The sequence below is a fragment of the Mustela lutreola genome, chromosome 9 (assembly GCF_030435805.1).
Source record: "Mustela lutreola isolate mMusLut2 chromosome 9, mMusLut2.pri, whole genome shotgun sequence".
In the NCBI taxonomy this organism is placed as follows: Eukaryota; Metazoa; Chordata; class Mammalia; order Carnivora; family Mustelidae; genus Mustela; species Mustela lutreola.
In genome coordinates this window covers 71,555,276-71,575,159 of record NC_081298.1, presented here as the reverse complement: position 1 = coordinate 71,575,159, position 19,884 = coordinate 71,555,276, and the positions used below count along the sequence as shown (strand labels likewise).

General features: G+C 39.3%; 1 protein-coding gene across 4 annotated transcripts in view; it reads left to right on the top strand.

Annotated features, from left to right (window-relative positions):
• CRACDL (CRACD like) overlaps positions 1 to 19,884 on the top strand; it is a 133,680-nt gene that overhangs the window by 73,887 nt on the left and 39,909 nt on the right. For all 4 annotated transcript variants that reach the window (XM_059134711.1, XM_059134712.1, XM_059134709.1 and 1 more), the window contains exons 2-3: positions 3,613 to 3,692; positions 14,966 to 15,134. In XM_059134711.1, the coding sequence (XP_058990694.1) occupies positions 3,623 to 3,692; positions 14,966 to 15,134 (239 nt within the window). In that variant the 5' untranslated portion in view covers positions 3,613 to 3,622. The remainder of the gene's footprint in view (positions 1 to 3,612; positions 3,693 to 14,965; positions 15,135 to 19,884) is intronic.

Below are 19,884 nucleotides of genomic sequence, written 5' to 3'. Positions count from 1 at the left end.
CACAAGCAAACTGTCTTCATGAGATAGATTCAAACTCCCCCGATACCAGGACATGCTGGTTGTGCATGCTTTTGTTGACGTTAAAGCAAAAACATGCATTAGTATGAGGTGGGCAACAAGCTGCAGAAACTTTGACAGCTGTTCTCAGCAAGTGCTTGTGCGTGCTGTGTTTGCAGTCCATTTAATTAAAGTTTTCTTTTATCCCCATTTTATATATGGAGAAACTGAGGCTTAGCACTGGTATGTGGTGGGGTGAGGTTTCAACCCCTGGACTCCCTGATGTCCCAGTCTTTGCCCTTTTCCTCTGCACCATATTACACTCTTCTTGGTATAAAGATGCTCAGAACAGAAAATATAAGCAGGTTCTAAAACTTCCCATGTAAGCTGAGCCTGATTCCCATGTAATCTCTTCATCTGTGGGGTGATCTTTGCCTCTGTGTGTGAGTCCATTAACAGCCTTGGCATCTGGTTGTGCTCCCTGCATCCGGCCCCACCAGGATATGCCTTATAGCAAGTTGAAGACTGGGCTGTTCTCTTGGGCCTCCCACCAGCTCCTGAACCTGCTGCCATGTATGACTTCACCACAGCTGCATCATTCAAGCCAGGCGGAAGCCAGTGTGAGCATCCAGATCTGCTCCACCCTCGGTGGGATGCAGTGCCCTTCTATACCCCAACCCCTGGGGCTTGTGCACGCACTCTTCCACATAGACCTGCATGATCATGACTCCTCAAGGGTGATAACAGATACAGAATGACAGCCTTAAACCCCTTCACCCTAAACTGAGATGTTCTGGCAAACCCAGGGGCTGGTCTCCTGGGGCCTCTGGCCTCTGGGTGCAGGCATGTTTCTGCACAGGGCTGTTTAACAGACAGAGTCGTTTCAGTAGGAGGTGCATATCCTTTGGATTTCCTAGCTTCCCTGAAACCCCTCTGATGATAGCTCAGGACTCTCACCTTCACTGGGTCAGCACCTGCAAGAGGCAGGGAGCATGTCAGTCTCATCCACACTGCGTCCCAGGCCAAAGAAGTGCCCACCCTTGTTAGATATATAGTCAACATGAATATGCAGGTTGGTGTCTCTGCTTTGCTACTTTGAGCCAGTTAATATACTTATTTAATATTTCATTTTAATAAAATAAATATTAATTTATAATTAATAAAATTTATAATTAATTTAATAAAATAAATATTATTTTATTTGATGTATATTCTCGGTCCCAAAATGTGAATACTACAGATTCCTGGGGATTAAATGAGGTAGTTCAGATGATACACTGCATGCTTAAGAGTTCATTGCAATTGTTGTGGCTCAAGCAGTAGAAAGCTCTTGCCCTTGAACTTTCTAGTTCAGTGGCAGCCTTAAGGATGATACCCAGGGAAATAGTTGGTTACTTTTAACCAATCCTTACAATTTTGATTCTCTTTGCTTCTTACATTTTCCTTCTTTGTTCCCTCTTTATTTCCATATAAATGCCCTAGTACCACATCCCCCTGCCCCCACCACAGTTTCATAGAATATCAGGACACTATGGGATCAGGGAGTTTGATAGGGATTGCGTCTGTACATTGCTTTGGGGAAATCACGATAAGCCTTTTTCAGTCCATGAACATGCGATCTCTTTCCATTTTCTGATATCTTCTTTAATTTTTTTCAGCAACATTTTATAGTTTTCAGTATACACATCTTTCACCTCCTTGGTAAAATTTATTTCTCAGTATTTTATTCTTTTTGATGCTGTTAGAAATGGAAGCGTTTTTCTTATTTTCCTTTTCAGATTGTTCATTGTCCGTGTATAGAAACAACTGATTTTCATGTGTTCATTTTGTGTCCTGCAACTTTGCTGAATTCATTGATTTGTTCTAACAGTTTTTTGTGTTAGGGAGGATCTTTATAGTTTTCTACATATAAGATCATGTCATCTGCAAACAGAAATACCTTGACTTCTTCCTTTTCAGTTTGGGTGTCTTCTACTTCTTTTTCTTGCCTAATTTTCTCTAACTAGGACTTCTAATACTCTATTGAATAGAAGTGGTGAAATCAGTCCCTTTTGTCTTGTTCCTGATCTTAGAGGAAAAGCTTTCAGTTTTTCACTGTTGAGAATGATGTTTGCTCTGGATTTGTCAGATGTGGCCTTTATTATGTTGAGTTTCCTTCTATTCCTGTTCTTATTTAATGTTTTTACTATGTTAATGTATGGAATTTTGTCAGCCATTTTTTTCCCACATCATTTGAGATGATCATGTGGGGTTTTTCTCCTCGTTCTGTTGACCAGACATTTTTATGAAGCCAAATTATATGCACATTGGAGAAACAAAATCAGTAAAACTTTGTTCACCTTTTCGGGAATTGGCTAACTAGAAGATGGACATTTTGCCATTAATATTAAAAACCTAAATGTTATACCCAACTCTGGCAAAGACCAGCAACTCCTTTCCTTTGTTAAATATTTTCTTTGTAATTCTCCCATTATTTCCCATTATGTGCTGTGTACAAGTGGTAAATATTAGTTGGCTAATTGGATGTTTGAGCTGCTTATGAAGTTTGAGGATTCATAGTAAGTGCCGGTAATAAACAGCTTTCCATATAAATGGTGAGTTAGTATGTATGGAGTAGAAGACCCTGTTTTAAAGGCAACCGTGGAAGGCAGGGACACAGCTTGAATTGACTTCCACAAAGAGCCAGGGCTTTTTAATTTAGGAAGAAACCATGAGACTGTATGGATGAAGTGATAATAATATCTGGGATGATTTGCTTTGAAATAACCTTGTGGGAGTGGGAGGAAGAAGGTGTAAAAATGAAACAAGAGTGACAATACGTTAAGTTCATTATACATTCTCTGTATTTCTGTATCTCTCTGAGATTTCTCATAATAAAAATTCAAAAGAACTTACTATGTATTAATGATGTTGCAGCTATATATCAAAATATTATTTAGCCATTAACACTTATGAAGAATTTTAATGATGTGATACAAGAAAATCAAGAAGTCAGTCTTCCTAATAAGATGTGGGCATGCACATACACACAAATATATTGGAAGAAAATCAAAACCTTAATTGTGGTTACCCTTGGTTAAGGTGGGATTTGGGGTAATTTTCATTCTGTCTACCTTCTAAACTTTCTACAGAGAGTAAGAGAAAAATATAATTTCCTTTTCTTTCTCAAGGTACAGCTAACAATCAGTGTGATAGCAGTTTGGCGTACAATGTAATGATTCAGCATTTCTGTACACTGCTCAGTGCTCATCGTGACAAGTGTTCTCTTAATCCCCTTTATATCACCCATGAGGAAGATATACTTTCTGAAAAAAACATTTTTGAAAGAAAGGAAACAAATATGTATTGTGCAAATTAGTGTAGCATTCGTTCCAGTTCATCGATTTCCATGAAATTGCTCTGGTTGGTGATTAGATAAACGTCTATGAGGCTACTAATCTTGAGCTGTGGACATGTGTTTGGATTTCGCTGCCCTGTACTCTGCCCTGGAGTCTCTCTTTGTTGGGGTGTGTGCAGGTAAAGTCGTGGGCAAAAAGCAGTCAGCAAAGCTGTTTCACTCATTGTTACCTTCCGTTAAGCATGTCCATTTTAACAAGAATTTCCATCTGATTTTAGTGAGCTGGACATGATTTCCACAAGGGTGATGGATATTAAGCTTCGGGAAACTGCAGAAGGCCTTGGGGAGGACAGCACAGGTAAGGCCCTCATTTCTTCTTCTCTGGGAAGAGCCCATGTCTGGTTGCAGGCCAGGGAGAGAGGCTGACAGAGCCAAGCCTTTGGATTATGTGTGTGGCAGGGCGGGGGGGCGGGGGTTCAGTTCATACTGTGTTCAAATACCCCATGCCCTTCCTACGGTGATGAGAGAGCATATCCAGATGATTTCAAGCCAATCAGGGCAGTACCCCTGAGTATCACCTCATACTTGTCAAATACAGGCTTTTAAAGTCACTTTACTCATTCCTGGAGGTAAATCTGTCCCCACATTTGTTTGACTTGAAAGCAATGGAATCATTTATCACCTAAGAACATCCAGAGGATCTACTGGTGGTTGGAAAAAGTATGAGATGGCCTGATCATGCAGAAGAAATAATATTATTAAGAAAGAGCCTTTGATCTCTCTCTTTTATGGCTTTTATTCTCCTTTAGAGACCTTTATTATACCCCTTACTGAGCTAAATTCCAGGTCCATGACTCATGATCTCATTACATGTTCTAAGAGTTACCCAGTTATGTGATTGGTTCACTGTTATCTGTCGGTTGTTATTTGTGTTTTGATAGAGTTGTAAAATTGGCCTTAAAAAACACCGATCCGGGCGCCTGGGTGGCTCAGTGGGTTAAGCCTCTGCCTTCGGCTCAGGTCATGATCTCAGGGTCCTGGGATCAAGTTCCGCATCGGGCTCTCTGCTCAGCAGGGAGTCTGCTTCCTCCTCTCTCTCTCTCTGCCTGCCTCTCTGCCTACTTGTGATCTCTCTCTGTCAAATAAATAAAATCTTAAAAAAAAAAAAAAACTTAAAAAAAAAAAAAAAAACACCGATCCTTGGACAACATACCTTTTTCCTAGATTAGCCATTTATACTCACCTTATTTCAGTAACAAAGGTCTCCATCACTGTCTTGTTTAAGGTTAAAATGCTAGTAATGATTTTCTTTGATATAGTCCCGGAGGAACAACTTCCATTAGTACTAAATCCTACATGCTAACCTTTAGCTTCAGATATTAAAATTTCATTAAAGATGCTATTTCATATATTATAGATAGATTTTCCTTATTATCCCATATTAGAACTACTTTTCCTCTGTCACATATTGATAGACACCAAATAGGCCTAAATACAAGGTGAGGTTTTAAAAATTAAATGTAAGAGAAAATGGAATTCAAAACTTCTCGTATTCCAGGATATTGAATTATTAATTAAACAAGAAAATACTCTTTGAAGATGTGTTTCCTTAGTATGAAACAGCCTCCATAATCACCAGTTTTGGATATTTACAGAGGTTACCATGAGGAATTAGTTTTTAAAAAGAAAAAGAGAAACTAAGTATTCTTTTTTCCGAATAAGTGAACTAAATTATTCACATCAACCCCTTTGCTAAAATTTAAAATTCTAGATAAGCTTCAACAAATGGTGTTGGGAAAAGTGGACAGCCACATGCAAAAGAATGAAACTGGACCACTTTCTTTTACCATGTACAAAAATAAACTCGAAATGAAGAAAATGTGAGACCTAAAACCATAAAAATCCTAAAACAGAGCACAGGCAGTAATCTCTTTGACATTGGCCATAGCAACATTTTTCTAGATACATGGGCAAGGGAAATAAAAGCAAAAATAAACTGTTGGGACTTCATCAAAATAAAAAGCTTTTGCATAGCAAAGGAAACAATCAACAAAACTAAAAGACAACCTACTGAATGGGAGAAGATATTTGTAAATGATATATCCAGTAAGGGGTTAGTATCTAAAATATATAAAGAACTAATACAACTCATTACCCCCCAAAAAACAAATAATCCAGTTAAAAATGGACAGAAGACATGATATCTGATTTTGAACTTCTGTTCAAAGAAGACCTCTAGATGGCCAACAGATTCATCAAAATATGCTAAACATAACTTATCATCAGGAAAATGCAGATCAAAACTATAATGAAATATCACCTCATACCTGTCAGAATGGCTAAAATCAAAACCATAAGAAACAGTAAGTGTTGGTGAGGATTTAGAGAAAAAGGAGCCCTTGTGCATTGTTGGTAGGAATGCAAACTAGTATAGCCACTGTGGAAAACAATATAGAGGTTCCTCAAAAATTGAAAATAGAACTACCCTGTGATCCAGGAATCACACTACTGGTATTTATCCCCAAATACAAAAACATTAAGTCAAAGGGATACATGCACCCCCGTGTTTATTGTGGCATTATTTGCAATAGCCAAACTTTGGAAACAGCCCAAGTGTCCACCAGTTGATGAATGGGTAAAGAAGATGTGGTTTACATAAATGCGCACACACACACACACACACACACACACACACAGGAATATTAGTCATAAAAAGGAATGAAATTTTGTCATTTGCAACAACATGGATAGAGCTAGAAAGTATAATGCTAAGCAAAATAAATCAGTCAGAAAAAGACAAATACCATATGATCTCACTCATTTCTTAAAGAAACAAAACAAACAAGCAAGGGGGGTGCAAAAGAGAGAGGGAAACAAACCAAGAAACAGATTTTTTTTTTTAAGATTTTATTTATTTGTTAGAGAGAGAGAGAGAGAGAGAGCGCGCAAGCACAGACAGAGTGGCAGGCTAGAGGCAGAGGGAGAAGCATGCTCCCAGCCAAGCAAGGAGCCTGATGTGGGACTCGAATCCCAGGACGCTGGGATCATGACCTGAGCTGAAGGCAGCCGCTTAACCAACTGAGCCACCCAGGCGTCCCAAGAAACGGATTTTTAACTACAGAAAATAAACTGATGGGTACCAGAGGGGAGGTGGCTGGGGGGTGGGGGAAATAGGGGATGGGGATGAAAAAGTACACTTCTCTTGATGAAGAAAAATAAAATGATTTTAAAATTCTAGATAAGGGGCGCCTGGGTAGCTCAGTGGGTTAAAGCCTCTGCCTTCGGCTCAGGTCATGATCCCAGGGTCCTGGGATCGAGCCCCGCATCGGGCTCTCTGCTTGGCAGGGAGCCTGCTTCCTCCTCTCTCTCTGCTTGCCTCTCTGCCTACCGGTGATCTCTGTCTGTCAAATAAATAAATAAAATCTTTTAAAAAAAAATTCTAGATAAGAAAAATCTTTTTAAAAATAAGAAATAAGAAGGTCAGAATTGAAAAAGAAATGGTAATCCAGAAAGATAAATGAGCATAGAAGCCACTTTTGCTCTCAGATCATTTACCAATCTTGGAAGTTTTGAAATTTCATTTTCACATCTTCATGGAGTGGTAGATGAGGCAATGGGTCAGATATCAAAGTACAGGTCCATTCCAGGTGGGCCGTCTATGAGAGGACCCTCCTGAAAATAAGTTGGGAGCCCAAGGAGCAATAAAATCTGAGTAATTGTGAACCAGGGGTAAGTCAACCCTTTATAGATTTGTAGCTTGAGTTTCCATCACTTGGGTAATTTAGAGAATCTCGGCCCTTGAACTTGGCTAATATTATTCTTGGTCTGGATATGACCATAGGTACCTTATAGAATCAAGCAATCTTCTCTGAAGAAAGGTGCCTTCTATCTAGACTTCAAATTATTAAAGAAAATGTTTTCAGCTCCATGACAAACATACAGTCAGTGATGATCAAGCATATAAAGCAGTAGGGCACTATGAATGAGAACTGACACATTTTGGGTTCAGTTATGTCTCACCAGAAGTCATAGTTTGAAGTCCTAACCCCTAGTGGCTCAAAAAAATGCCCTTATTGGGTCATTGAAGATATAATTAGTTAAGAGAAGGTCATACTGGAGGATGGTGGGCCCCTAATCCACTACGACTGATGCCCTTATAAAAAGGGAAAATATGGACACAGACACACACAGGGAAAACACCGTGTGAAGACGAAGTCAGATCAGGGTGATGGCATCTACACACCAAGGAATGCCAGCAGTTCCCAGCAAATCACCAGAAGTCAGAGGAGATGGAACAGATTTCCCTGTCACAGTGACTTGAAGTAAAGTGCCAAAAACACCTTGACCTCAGACTTCTAGCCTCCAGAACTGAGACTCCAGAGCAACTCTGCCATTGAAGCTGCTTGGTTCGTGGTACTGTTTTAGCAGCCCTAGCAAACTCATATACAGCAGAAACAAGAGAAGCAGACACTCAAAGACATCAAATATCAGAACTATCATATATGTGCTATAAAACAATTGTGCACAGTATATTCAAAGACAATTTTTTAAAAGTTTGAAAGTATCTGGAAGGAACCAGAAACTATAAAAGGTGTCATAGCCAGTGCTCAAAGGCAAGAGAGAGAAATAAAAGGGATACACGTGAAAGGAAGAAATAAAACTATCTTTATTTGCAGATGACATGATTATATGAAATGTCAAAAAAGTACTTAGATCTCTCAAGTTTAGTGAGACTGTTAGATGTCAGGTCAAAGTACAAATATCAATTGTATTTCTCTGTAACTAGCAATAAATGATTGAAAAACTAAATTTTCAAAAGTATCATTTACAATAGCACAAATAAAATACTTTGGTATATATCTGACCAAATATATGCAGGCTCCACATACTGAAAAATACAAAAAAGAGTTGCTTAAAGAAAGTCCTAGATCAGCAAAGACCTAAATACATGGAGTGGCATATTAAGCGTTATGCACTGAGTATCTGATTTCCCCCCAAAGCTCATATGTTAAAGTCCTAACCCCTCCATGTGATGATATTAGGAGGTGGAGCCTCTGGCAGGTAGGTCATGAGCGTGGAGCTCTCAGGAATGGAATTAGTGCCTTTATCAGAAGGGGCCAGAGAGCTACTTGCTTTCTTTCTGCCACGTGCGGGCACAGCAAGAATTTGCAGTCAGCAGCCCATGAGGGGGCTCCCAACAGAGCCCCACCATGCTGGTTCCCTGATTGCAAGCTTCTCATCTCCAGAGCAGCAAGAAATGAATTTCTGTTACTCATAAGCTACCCAGTCTATGGTACTTTATTATAGAAGTCTGAATGGACTAAAACCACATTTATGGATTGGAAGACTCGGTGTTGCTACAATGTCAGTTCTCCCCCAAACTGAGCTTCAGAATGGTGCATTCATACCTTTGGGGGAGAGGAGACTGTTTATACATCCGCTGGGGAAGGCTGGACATGGTTCAGCAAGCGTGAAGACCAAGGATCATTCATTTGATTTCCATGAAAAGTCAAAGATTTTTTTATTTAGGAAGAAACCAGATCCATTGGATGAAGTGATCATAATATCTGGGAGGATTTGCTTTGAAATAACCTGACAGGGATGGGAAGGAGGAGGAGGAATAAAATGAAACAATCAAAATCCCAGCGGGATATTTTTCCAGCATTGACAAGCTGATCCCAAAATTTACATGAAACAGCAAGAGAACTAGAATAGTGAAAACAATTTGGACAAAGAACAAAATTGGAGAACTCCTATTACCTGATTTCAAGACTTACTGTAAAGCTGCAATAATGAAGCCAAGTGCAGTACTGACAAAAGGATGGATACGTGCAGATAGAGCACAGGCCAAAAACAGACCCATCCGTGCAAATATGGTCAAGTGGTCTTTGACAAAGATAGAGCACTGATTCAGTGGAGAGAGGGTTATCTTTTCAACAAAGGGTGCTAGAAGAAATTGAACATCTGGATGGGGAAAAAAAAAAAGAACTTTCACCTACACCTATAGACGACATACAAGTAAACTTAAAATATATCATAGGCATAAATGTAACACTATGAAACCTTTCAAAGAAAACATAGAAAATGTAGGTGACCTAGAATTACATAGAATTCTTAGATAGGACACCTCCATCCCTAACTTGGACTTCATTAAAATTTAAAAAAATTTCTCTGTGAAAGACCCTGTTAAGAAAATGAAAAGACTAGTCACAGCCTGGGAGGCGATATTTGTAAGTCATCCTTGACAAGGGACTTGTGTTTAGAACTCTCAAAATTCAATAGTACGAAAACAAACAACTCAAATAAAAAATAGGCAAAGGTTCTAAAAGATGCTTTACCCCAGAAGATACACAGATGGCAAAGGAGCTCATGAAAAAGTGCTCAACTTTTAGTTAATGCAAGTCGAAACTACTATATTACTGTACACCTGTTAGAATAGCAGAACAGAAACAACACCGCTGCTGACAGCAGCAGGTGATGGAGGATTCAGGGAAATTGAAAATTGGAAATTGGAATCCTCATACTGCTGTTGAGAATGCAGAAGGGTACAGCCGCTTTCAAAAATATTTCAGCATTTTCTTGTCAAATTAAATATATCTTTAGTCTGTGATCCAGCAGTCCTGCTCCTAGGTATTAACCTAAGAGAAATGAAAACTTTAACAAGAGGCGCCTAGGTGACTCAGTTGGTTAAGCCTCCGAGTCTTGATTTCAGCTCCAGTCATGATCTCAGGGTGGTGAGAATGAGCCCCATTGTCCAGCTTGGCTCAGGGTGGAGTTTGCTTGAGATTCACTCTCTCCCTCTCCTTCCCCTCTCCCCATCCCCTCACTCGTAGTCTCTCTTTCTTTCTTAAAAAAAAAAAAAAAAAAGGAAACCTATAACAACTTTATTCATAATTGCCAAAAACTGAAGTGAATCCAGATGTCCTTCAGCTTGCTCAATGTTTAAATAAAGTGGTCTTTCCCTACAATGTACTTGGCAGTAATAAGGAACAAACTACTGATGGATATAACTGCATGGGTGAGTCTCTAATGTGTAGTGCTGAGAAGAAGAACCCAGAATCAAAAGGACACATACTATATGATTCCATCTGTATGACATTCTGGAAAAAGTACAACTATAGGAACAGAGAAGCTATCAGTGGTTTCTAGAGGTGAAAGCTAGGGGACAGGTTTGGCTACAAAAGGACAGTATGAAGAGTTGTGGTAAAGTTTTATATCTTGAGATAATTATGAAGCTCTATATGTCCCCCCCAAAAAGTGAATTTTACTATGTAATTTTTTTTTAAGAGACAGAAAGAGGGAGAGGGAGAGAAAGAATCCCAAGCAGGCTCCATACCTAGCACGTTGCGCAACACGGGGCTCAAACTCACGAACCTGAGATCATGACCTGAGCCGAAATCAAGAGACGTTCAACTGACTGAGCCACCCAGGCAGTCTGGCTTTACTGTATAATTTCTAAAATAACTTTTTAAAAAATGACATACCAGATTTGAAAACCATCAAATGGCTCTTTTAGAACTGTTACAATTAGAAATTCAGTGGATGAGTTTAACAGCAGAATCTATCAGCTCAGGATAGACCAATCACAAGAAGGTATACAGAATGTAGCACTGAATGGTAAAATGATGGGAGGTACAGAAAAGTATAAGAGGCACAAAAATAAGTGAAAGAATAGAACATACACATGACCATAGTCTCAAGGGAGGAGAGAATAGCAGGGAATCTTCTGGAACAGATTTTTTAAAATGATGACCTGACCCACAGATTTAAGAAATCAAATGAACCCCAAGAGGAATAAATAAAAGGAAATCCATATACAGTGAAAATGTAGAAAATCAAAGACAAAATGAAAAATCATTCTGAAAAAAAAAAGATGACCTTCAAAGGAGCAGAAGCTGACAACTGACTTCTCCACTGCACAATGGAAGCTGCCAAACAGTGAAATAATCTTTCAGTATTATTGAAAGAATAACTTAGAAAAAAATAACTGCCAACCTAGAAAGTTATACCTAGGAAAAATATATTTTAGGCATGAAGGAGGTATAAAGCCATTTTCAGACAAACAGAAACTGAATTTGTCCTCAGCAGACCCTCCCAAAGCAGATTCCAAAGGAAAATTGTCCTAGATGGAAGGTCTGGAACACAAGAAGAATGACAAGCAAGGAAAATGAGAAACAAGCAGACACATCTAAATGAACATAGAAGAATATCTTCTGGGTTTTTCAAAGAATGAAAACAATAGGGCATATAAATAGGATTGAAGTATTCTAAGTTCCTTGTTTTGTTCTACAATAGAATGCATAGCATAGTTTCAAGGTAATTACTGGACAAAACAGACATTAAAGGCATAGCTTACAAATTCGTGGTGGGAAGAGTGGAATAACTTTTAAAAGTCAGCTAATCCAAAAGACAACAAGAAGAGGAGATTACGGAAAAGTATTAAGATGTAGACTTGTTTTTATTAACATAGCAGTAGTTACAGTAAGTGTAAGTAGACTAATTACAATAATTGTTCCAGTTAGAAGTTAAAGATCATCAGACTGGATTTCTAAAACTTACATCCTAGGTAGAAGGATTCAGAAAATCTGAAAGTAAAAGGATAGAAAAACATGCATCTTGTAAACACTAGGAGAAAGGAAGCTCAGTAGATACATTAAAAGCAATCAAAATAAAATTTAAGGCAAAAAGTATCACTAAAGATAAAGAGGGCCATATCACATGTCCATCAGCAACTGATAGAACAAATGTATTAAAAATTAGTAAAGGTACAACATACCTACACAACATAATTAAAAAGAAAAAAGTCTTGTTCTAATGGACACATACAGAACATTGGCAAACATACATTATTGTTGAGCACACTGGGGACATTTACAAATTTATGGTAAGCTGTAAAGCAAATCTTAACACATTTGAATGGTTTCAAATCACCCAGATACTCACTGATCACAGAGCACTTAAGCTGGAAATCAGTAACAGAAAGATACTAAGAAAATCTCCAAATGCTTGGAAATTAAGATCCACTTATCTAAATAACCTTTAGGTCTAAGAAGGTTTTATAATGGAAATTAGAAGATATTTCAACAATATTTTAGTAATAATGAAAATATATCAAAACTTGGAACTAATGAATCATTGAATACTACATCAAAAACTAATGATGTACTCTATTCTGGCTAATTGATCATGATAATAAAAAAAATAATAAAGAAAGAAATAAACATCGTCCATGCTGTTAAAAAATGTGGATGCAGCTAAAAGGAATTTAGGGAGAAATGTATTGCCTTAAATATATATACTATAAAAAGAAGCCTAAAAATTAATTAGCTAAGTTGTTTAAAAAGATAGCACAGTAAATCTGAAGAAAATAGAAGAAAAAGAATAACGATAAGAACAGAAATGAATAGAACAAAAAGATAAACATTCAACAGAGAGAATTAACAAAGCCAACATTTTTTAAAGGCAAATAAAATTGATCTCTGGTACCACTGATCAAGGGAAAATGAGGAGGCACAAAGAATGAATATTAGAGCTCAGGAAGGGGGCTTTATTACAGGCGGTGTGGATACTAAAATAATATGAGGATATTATTGATAACTGTATGTCAGTAAATTTGAAAATTTTAAAAAATAGGCAAATTCCTAGAAAAACATAACCTCATAAAACAATTTCGAGAAGTAAAAGATCCAAATAGTTCCCGTGACCATTAAAGAAATTTAATTTAACAACCTAACAGGTGAACAGATCTAACAGGAGCCCACGTGGCTGGCTGACCAGGCACTTCCAGTTCAGACAGGAGTGGTCAGCAGTTACCGACCGGGTCTTCATAGCCACGCTCGTGGGCCCAGAAACAGCGTCTCTGACTGCAGAGGGCGGCGAGGCTGCACGTATGTTCAGACCTTCAGAGATGCAGACCAGTGTGTCAGCTAGGCAAAGGCCAGATGGTGTTCTGGCAAATGCAGAAAATTCTAAAGGCTTTCCAAATAATAAACTCTCATTGAGGGTACCTGGGTGGCTCTGTGGGTTAAAGCTTCTGCTCCCAGCTCAGGTTGTGATCTCAGGGTCCTGGGATCGAGCCCTGCATCGAGCTCACTGCTCAGCAGGAAGCCTGCTTCCCCTCTCTGCCTGCCTCTCTGCCTACTTGTGATCTCTCTCTCTGTCAAACAAATAAATAAAAATCTTTAAAGTAAATAAATAAACTCTCATTGAGAACCACCAGTTAACAACATAAACATTTTGTGATTGTTAAGGTAAAGAAACTTCCACTAGAACCTAAGAAAACTGAGCTATAGGACTGATATCCCTTTGTGCAGGGATCTGCTCCACCTAAGATAATATAAGGACCCCCAGCTAGAGTAATCCTAAGTAATTCTCCACATTAAGGCAAGATCATGTGAACTTTCCAAGGGAACATTCATATAAATATAAACATACTGGGTTTGTTTTGTTTTTTATCAACATATCATGTATTATTAGCCACAGGGGTACAAGTCTGTGAATCATCAGGTTTACACACTTCACAGCACTCATCACAGCACATACCTTCCCCAATGTCCATAACCCCACCACCCTCTCCCTACCCCCCTCAATACTGGTTTTTTTTTAAAAGGAAGTCAGCTAGGGGCAGCTGGGTGGCTCAGTCCATCAAGCAGTTGCCTTCAGCTCAGGTCATGATCCCAGAGGCCCAGGATTGAGCCCTGCATCGGGTTCCCTGCTCAGCAAGGAGTCAGCTTCTCCCTCTCCCTCTACCCTTCCCCCCTGCTCATCATGCCCCTCCCCTGCTCTATTTCTCTCAAATAACATCTTTTTTTTTTTTTTTTTAAAGGAAGCTTACAAAATTGTTTACTTATAAAACCAATAAATTGTTTTAGGAAATGTTCAAGATATGTTTGACATATCCTGATGATCTCTGATGTCACATCTTTCTGTTGTTTATCATAAATATTCAGAAGGAAAGGAATGAAGTTCCCTGAGCTGGTCATGTGACATCACAGGATCCTAAACATGATAGAATTTGTGGGTGAGAATAAAGGAAGCATCAGAGAAGAGATCACAAAATGTTTCAAAGTGTCAAAAATTCTAACAATCCAGGAAGCATAGTACAGCGGGGGGGATCAGTGCTGCCACCACCGTTTGACGTTTTCTTTTCCACCACAAGTTGTTAGCTCCTCCTGGCATCTGGCATTCCAGTGAGCACCATGAGACTGGGTCTCCTCTGATTGTCCTTGGTGCACACATTCATGAGAAATGAAGCAGTTGAGGATTATTCAGAAAACTAATTTGAGCTAACACATGGCCTTTACCTCACCAGGTCTTTTGGCTTTCAGCTCTGTATATTTTAGATATAAAAACTTGCTCTTGTTTGTACAGTAGACTGTTACTCAGCAATTAAAAAAAGAAGCATGTGAGGGGGTCCAGGTGGCTCAGTTGTTTAAGCATCCTACTCCTGATCTCGGCTTAGGTCATGATCACAGAGTTGTGGGATCGATTTTTTCAGATGTGTAAAAGCAGTTGTCTGTGTACTTCACGTACTTCTGTGTGGAAAAAGGACTTCCCAGGAGTAAGTAATGGATGCATGGTGCACACCTCACACGTGCTCAGCAAGTAACCACATGCATTCTTTCTGCATAGGAAAGAAAAAATCCAAGTTTAAGACATTTAAGAAGTTCTTCGGGAAAAAGAAGAGAAAGGAATCGACGTCTTCCACCGGAAATAGCACCTGGAAACAAAGTCAGGCGAAAAGTGAGGTGATTGCCATCGAGTCGGGGCCAGTAGGATATGACTCAGAGGATGAGCTCGAGTAAGTTACCCCATCCATCCTTCAGGCTCCTGTGCCCCAATAAGCCGGTGGGAGTATGGGAGGACCCAGATACTCTGTCTTGGTGTCCTAGTAACTGGCTGGATTTCTGAGTCTCTTTCTCTTCTAGGGAATTCCACTGGAGGTTCTTCCAGGGAAGTTGTATTTTCTGTCTTTTCATATATAGGGATGGAGAAGGTTGAGGGAAAACATTATACGTACCTATGTGCCAAGTGCTGTGTTTATTAAAAGTCTCCAATCACTGTGGGAGAGGAGGCCAGAACTACCATCGTATAAGTAAGCAAACCAAGCTCTAGAGAAGTTTTGGAGAACTTGCCCATTGCCCTGCAAGTGAAAGCTGTAAGATTAGGACACAAGCCATGATTTTATATGACTTAACACTCTTTTGAAGGCATAGAATATACCAGGAAAATACATCTCTCTAAGCCTGAACTTTGAACTATCTAATAAGAAAATTTTCCATTAGAAGGAGAGAGGGGTGGGGGAAAGTCTTGGAAAAATTATCCAAAATTCTTGTTGGATACAATAGAATCAATAGGTATGAAAACTTGGGGGAAATCTAGTGAAGTAATCCTTATTTCTAGAATTAGTACCTCACCAAAATATAGTTGCAGTATGCCTGCTTCAGTGATTCCAGAAGTCACTTCTATGAATAAAAGGGGGGAGAAAACAGATTTGTTGCCATGCAACAAACATAGTTTGTTTCCACAGAAGGTATAATGACCCTTGGGATAGGGGAACAGACCCGGCTAGGACAGGGTCACAAGTTTCAGGATCCCGGTATTGCAGGATCCCGGTCCCCTTCTTCTCCCCCCAGCTCCTTGCCGGCTTTAGAGGAGTAGAAATTGCGTTGACCACTTGGTGGCACCAAATGACTGAAGTGGAAAGATTCAAGTTTTTTTTTCTTTCGGGGTTTTTGGTGGGTTTTTTGTCTTTCCTGGTGCTGGCAGGGAGCCGAAAGGACCCACATTACACTTTATCAAGAGCGTGGAGGACGGGCGGTGCATGCATTTTTTAAGACAGTGTGCTCCAAATTATGGGGGAGCAAGACATTATCATGATAATCCTGCTGATTAGTAAATGTCTTCACTGGACCAGCCCCAGGGAAATTATAACACTCACTCACTGCCCATGCCCTGTCTCTTGACCCGAACACAGTGGCCCTTCCAACCAGAGAACAGGACCACAGCAGAGCGGGGAGCAGGGTGTGTGTGTCTGTACATTTGTGAGAAATGACCTCTCTACTTATGTGTCTCCTCATTGTCTCTGGAGCCCACAGACAATGGGGACAAATTCCTTTTTATCTTTATGTTCCCAGCACCTGGCAGGGGCCAGGTCCTCAATTACTGGTAAAAATTTGCTGACAGAGCGCCATGGTGACTCAGTCAGTTCAGCATCTGCCTTTGGCTCAGGTCATGATCTCAAGGTCCTGGGACCAAGCCATGCATCTGGCTCCTTGATGGAGGTGGGGAGGAGTTTGCCAGAGTGATGCTAGGCTAGGGGTGGGGGGTGGGGTCTGATGAGGCCCAGGAAGTGCATTGCTTTTAGGGAGCAACACAGAGGATAAGACAAGATCTTTTCCTCCCCCAACTTTACTGGAAGAAAATTAATACATAACTTTTTGGAATTTTAAGGCATATAACATGTTGATTTAATACACATATATATTAAAAACAGATTACCAACGTAGAGCTAACACCTGCATCACGTCCCCTAATTACTATTTATTTTTTAAGGCGAGAGTATTTAAGATCTAGACTCTTAACAATTTCCAAGTGTATAATACAAGAGTATTAACGATAATGACTGTGCCATACAAAACTGTGCTGTCAATGTCCTTACTTCCTCATCTTAGAACTGGAAGTTTGGGACGCCTGGGTGGCTCAGTTGGTTGGACGATTGCCTTCGGCTCAGGTCATGATCCCGGAGTCCCGGGATTGAGTCGGGCTCCCAGCTCCATGGGGAGTCTGCTTCACTCTCTGACCTTCTCCTCGCTCATGCTCTCTCTCACTGTCTCTCTCTCAAATAAATAAAAAAAATCTTAAAAAAAAAAAAAAACTGGAAGTTTGTGCCATGTCCTCCACCCTGCAACCCCTAGTAACCACCATCTACTATGTGTTCTGTGAGTTCAACTTTCTTAGATTCTGCATTTAAGTGAAATCATACAGTTTTTTATCTTTCTCTGTTTTCTTTGTTGCACTTAGTGTAACACCCCTGGGGCTCATCCATGTTGTCACAAACCCAGGGATGTCCCCCTTTCTCGTAACTTAGTAACATACCATGTGTATATGTATACACACACATTCAGACTACATTTTCTGTATCCATCCATCTGGATGGAAATAACTCACTGATATTTCCAGTTCAAACTTTAGACAAATTTTTTTACTTTGATTATTTGAATTCACTGTTCTCTTATACACTTGGTTTCTAGTGATATTAACAATCTTCATATTGATAGACACTTGGATTGTTTCCATATTTTGGCTGTTGTGAATAATGCAGTGAGTATAGGAGGGCAGATATCTCTTCAAGATCCTATTTTCATTTCCTTTGGATAAATACCCAGAAGTAGAATTGCTGGATCCTATGGTAGTTCTATTTTAAATTTTTTGAGGAGCCTCCATGCACTTCTCCGCAGTGACTACACCAACTTATGTTCCCACCAACACTGCAAAAAAGTTTGTTTTTCTCCACATCCTCACCAACATTTATCTCTTATCATTTTGATGATAGCCATTCTAACAAGTGTGAGATTTGCATTTCCCTAACAATGGGTGATATTGAGCATCTTTTCATGTGTCTGTTAGCCATTTGTGTGTCTTTGGGAAAATGTCTATTTAATTCCTCTACCTATTTTGGATCAGATTTTTTTTTCTTGCTATTGATTTATATGAGTCCTTTATATATTTTTTATATTAACCCCTTATCAGATAATATGATTTCCAAATATTTTCTCCCATTCTCTAGGTTGTCTTTTCATTTTGTTGATGGTTTCCTTTGCTGTGTAGAAGATTTTAAATTTGATATAGTCTCATTCTTTATTTTTCTTTTGTTGCCTTTGCTTTTAAGAAATTATTGCCATGACCCTGATCCCAGAGTCCCGGGATAGAGTCCCGCATCGGGCTCCCAGCTCCACGGGGAGTCTGCTTCTCCCTCTGACCTTCTCCTTGCTCATGCTCTCTCTCACTGTCTCTCTCTCAAGTAAATAAAATCTTAAAAAAAAAAAAAAAAAAAAAGAAATTATTGCCATGACCCATGTCAAGGTCACTTACTACCTGTTTTCTTCCAAGAGTATTATGGTTTTGGGTCTTAATATCTAAGTCTTTAATTCATTTTTTCTATGGTGTAAGATAGGGTTCAGTGTCATTCTTTCACTTGTGGCTATTCAGTTTTTCCAGTACCATTTACAGAAGTGACTGTCCTTTCCTTATTGTATATTCTTGGCTTCTTTGTTATAAATTAACTGACTATATAACGGACAAAATCTTAGAGGCACTTTTTAGCTCCTTTGAGAGTCTGTGTGCTTTCTAGATTTCTGTAGCAACTTCTCATCCAACACCAGATCCAAAGAGTTCCATTTGTCAAGGTGCGTTAATGCTGGCAAACCACATGGGACCCTGTGGGTTTAAAAGGCTGACAACCATTTATTGTGTCTGTGTTGTTATGCTTTTTAAGTCTCTTATTCTGTAATGATTTTCCTTCTCCCTCTCGACCCACCCCACTTTGTTTCATGCCATTGATCTGATGGAGAAGCAAGGTAATTTTCTCTGCCAAATATCCCACATTCTGGATTTGCTTTCTCTTGGTGTGATTTAACTCGTTTTTATAGTCTCTGAATCTCTTGTAAAGTGTTAGATGGATCTGGATATTTAATTCGATTTAGGTTCAAGAAGGTACTGGGTACTTACTGTCACATCACCTCATGAGGCACATGCCATCTGGTTGTCCCACTTCTCACAACACTGAGACAGAACAGTGGGGTCAGGGGTCTCTCTCCATGTGATAGCTCCACAAACCTTCACCTAATGGTTTCAACACCTACTGATGATCATTGCCTGGATCCATTATTTTATTGCAAAATGGTGGCTTTCCTAATTGTATCACTCATTCTGCATATGTTAGCTGGAATTCTTACCTGGTGGAGAACTTTTTTCCATCAACCCCTTGGTTTCTGTAACATGCAAGTTGTCCGTGAAAGGCAGAATAATGCCTGGTTCTCCTTTCACCAATCTACCTTCAGAGTAACGCTCTGGTGCTCTAGCTGGTACCCTCACTTCCAGCACAGACCAATGAGTTTTGGGGGTTTTTTTTCTGTTTGGTTTTTTTTTTTTAATATATATCATTGTGAATGCATGGATTTTTATATATTTTATTTGCTTTAGCACATGACAGTATTCATTTTTATGCTCACAATGCCTCATCTTACACTACTGGGAGTCACTTCAGATTAGCTCTGGGTTCTTTCGACATGACCTCATTTATTTTTGAAACCTTCCTTGCTTCCTTATACGATGAGAAATCCCTGCTTTATTTGGTACATTTCCAGGCCTAAACCTACGATCAGCCACCTCTTCATATGGTCCCCATTCCTTTTAGTATGAAATGATTTTTAGAGACCACAGTCTAGCTGCCAGAGGTGATGATTGCTAGCTGGCTCTCATTGCTTCTAGACTTCTTCAGTAGATTAGATACTAGAAAATAAATTCTGTTTTTTAAGAGAAAAATAACT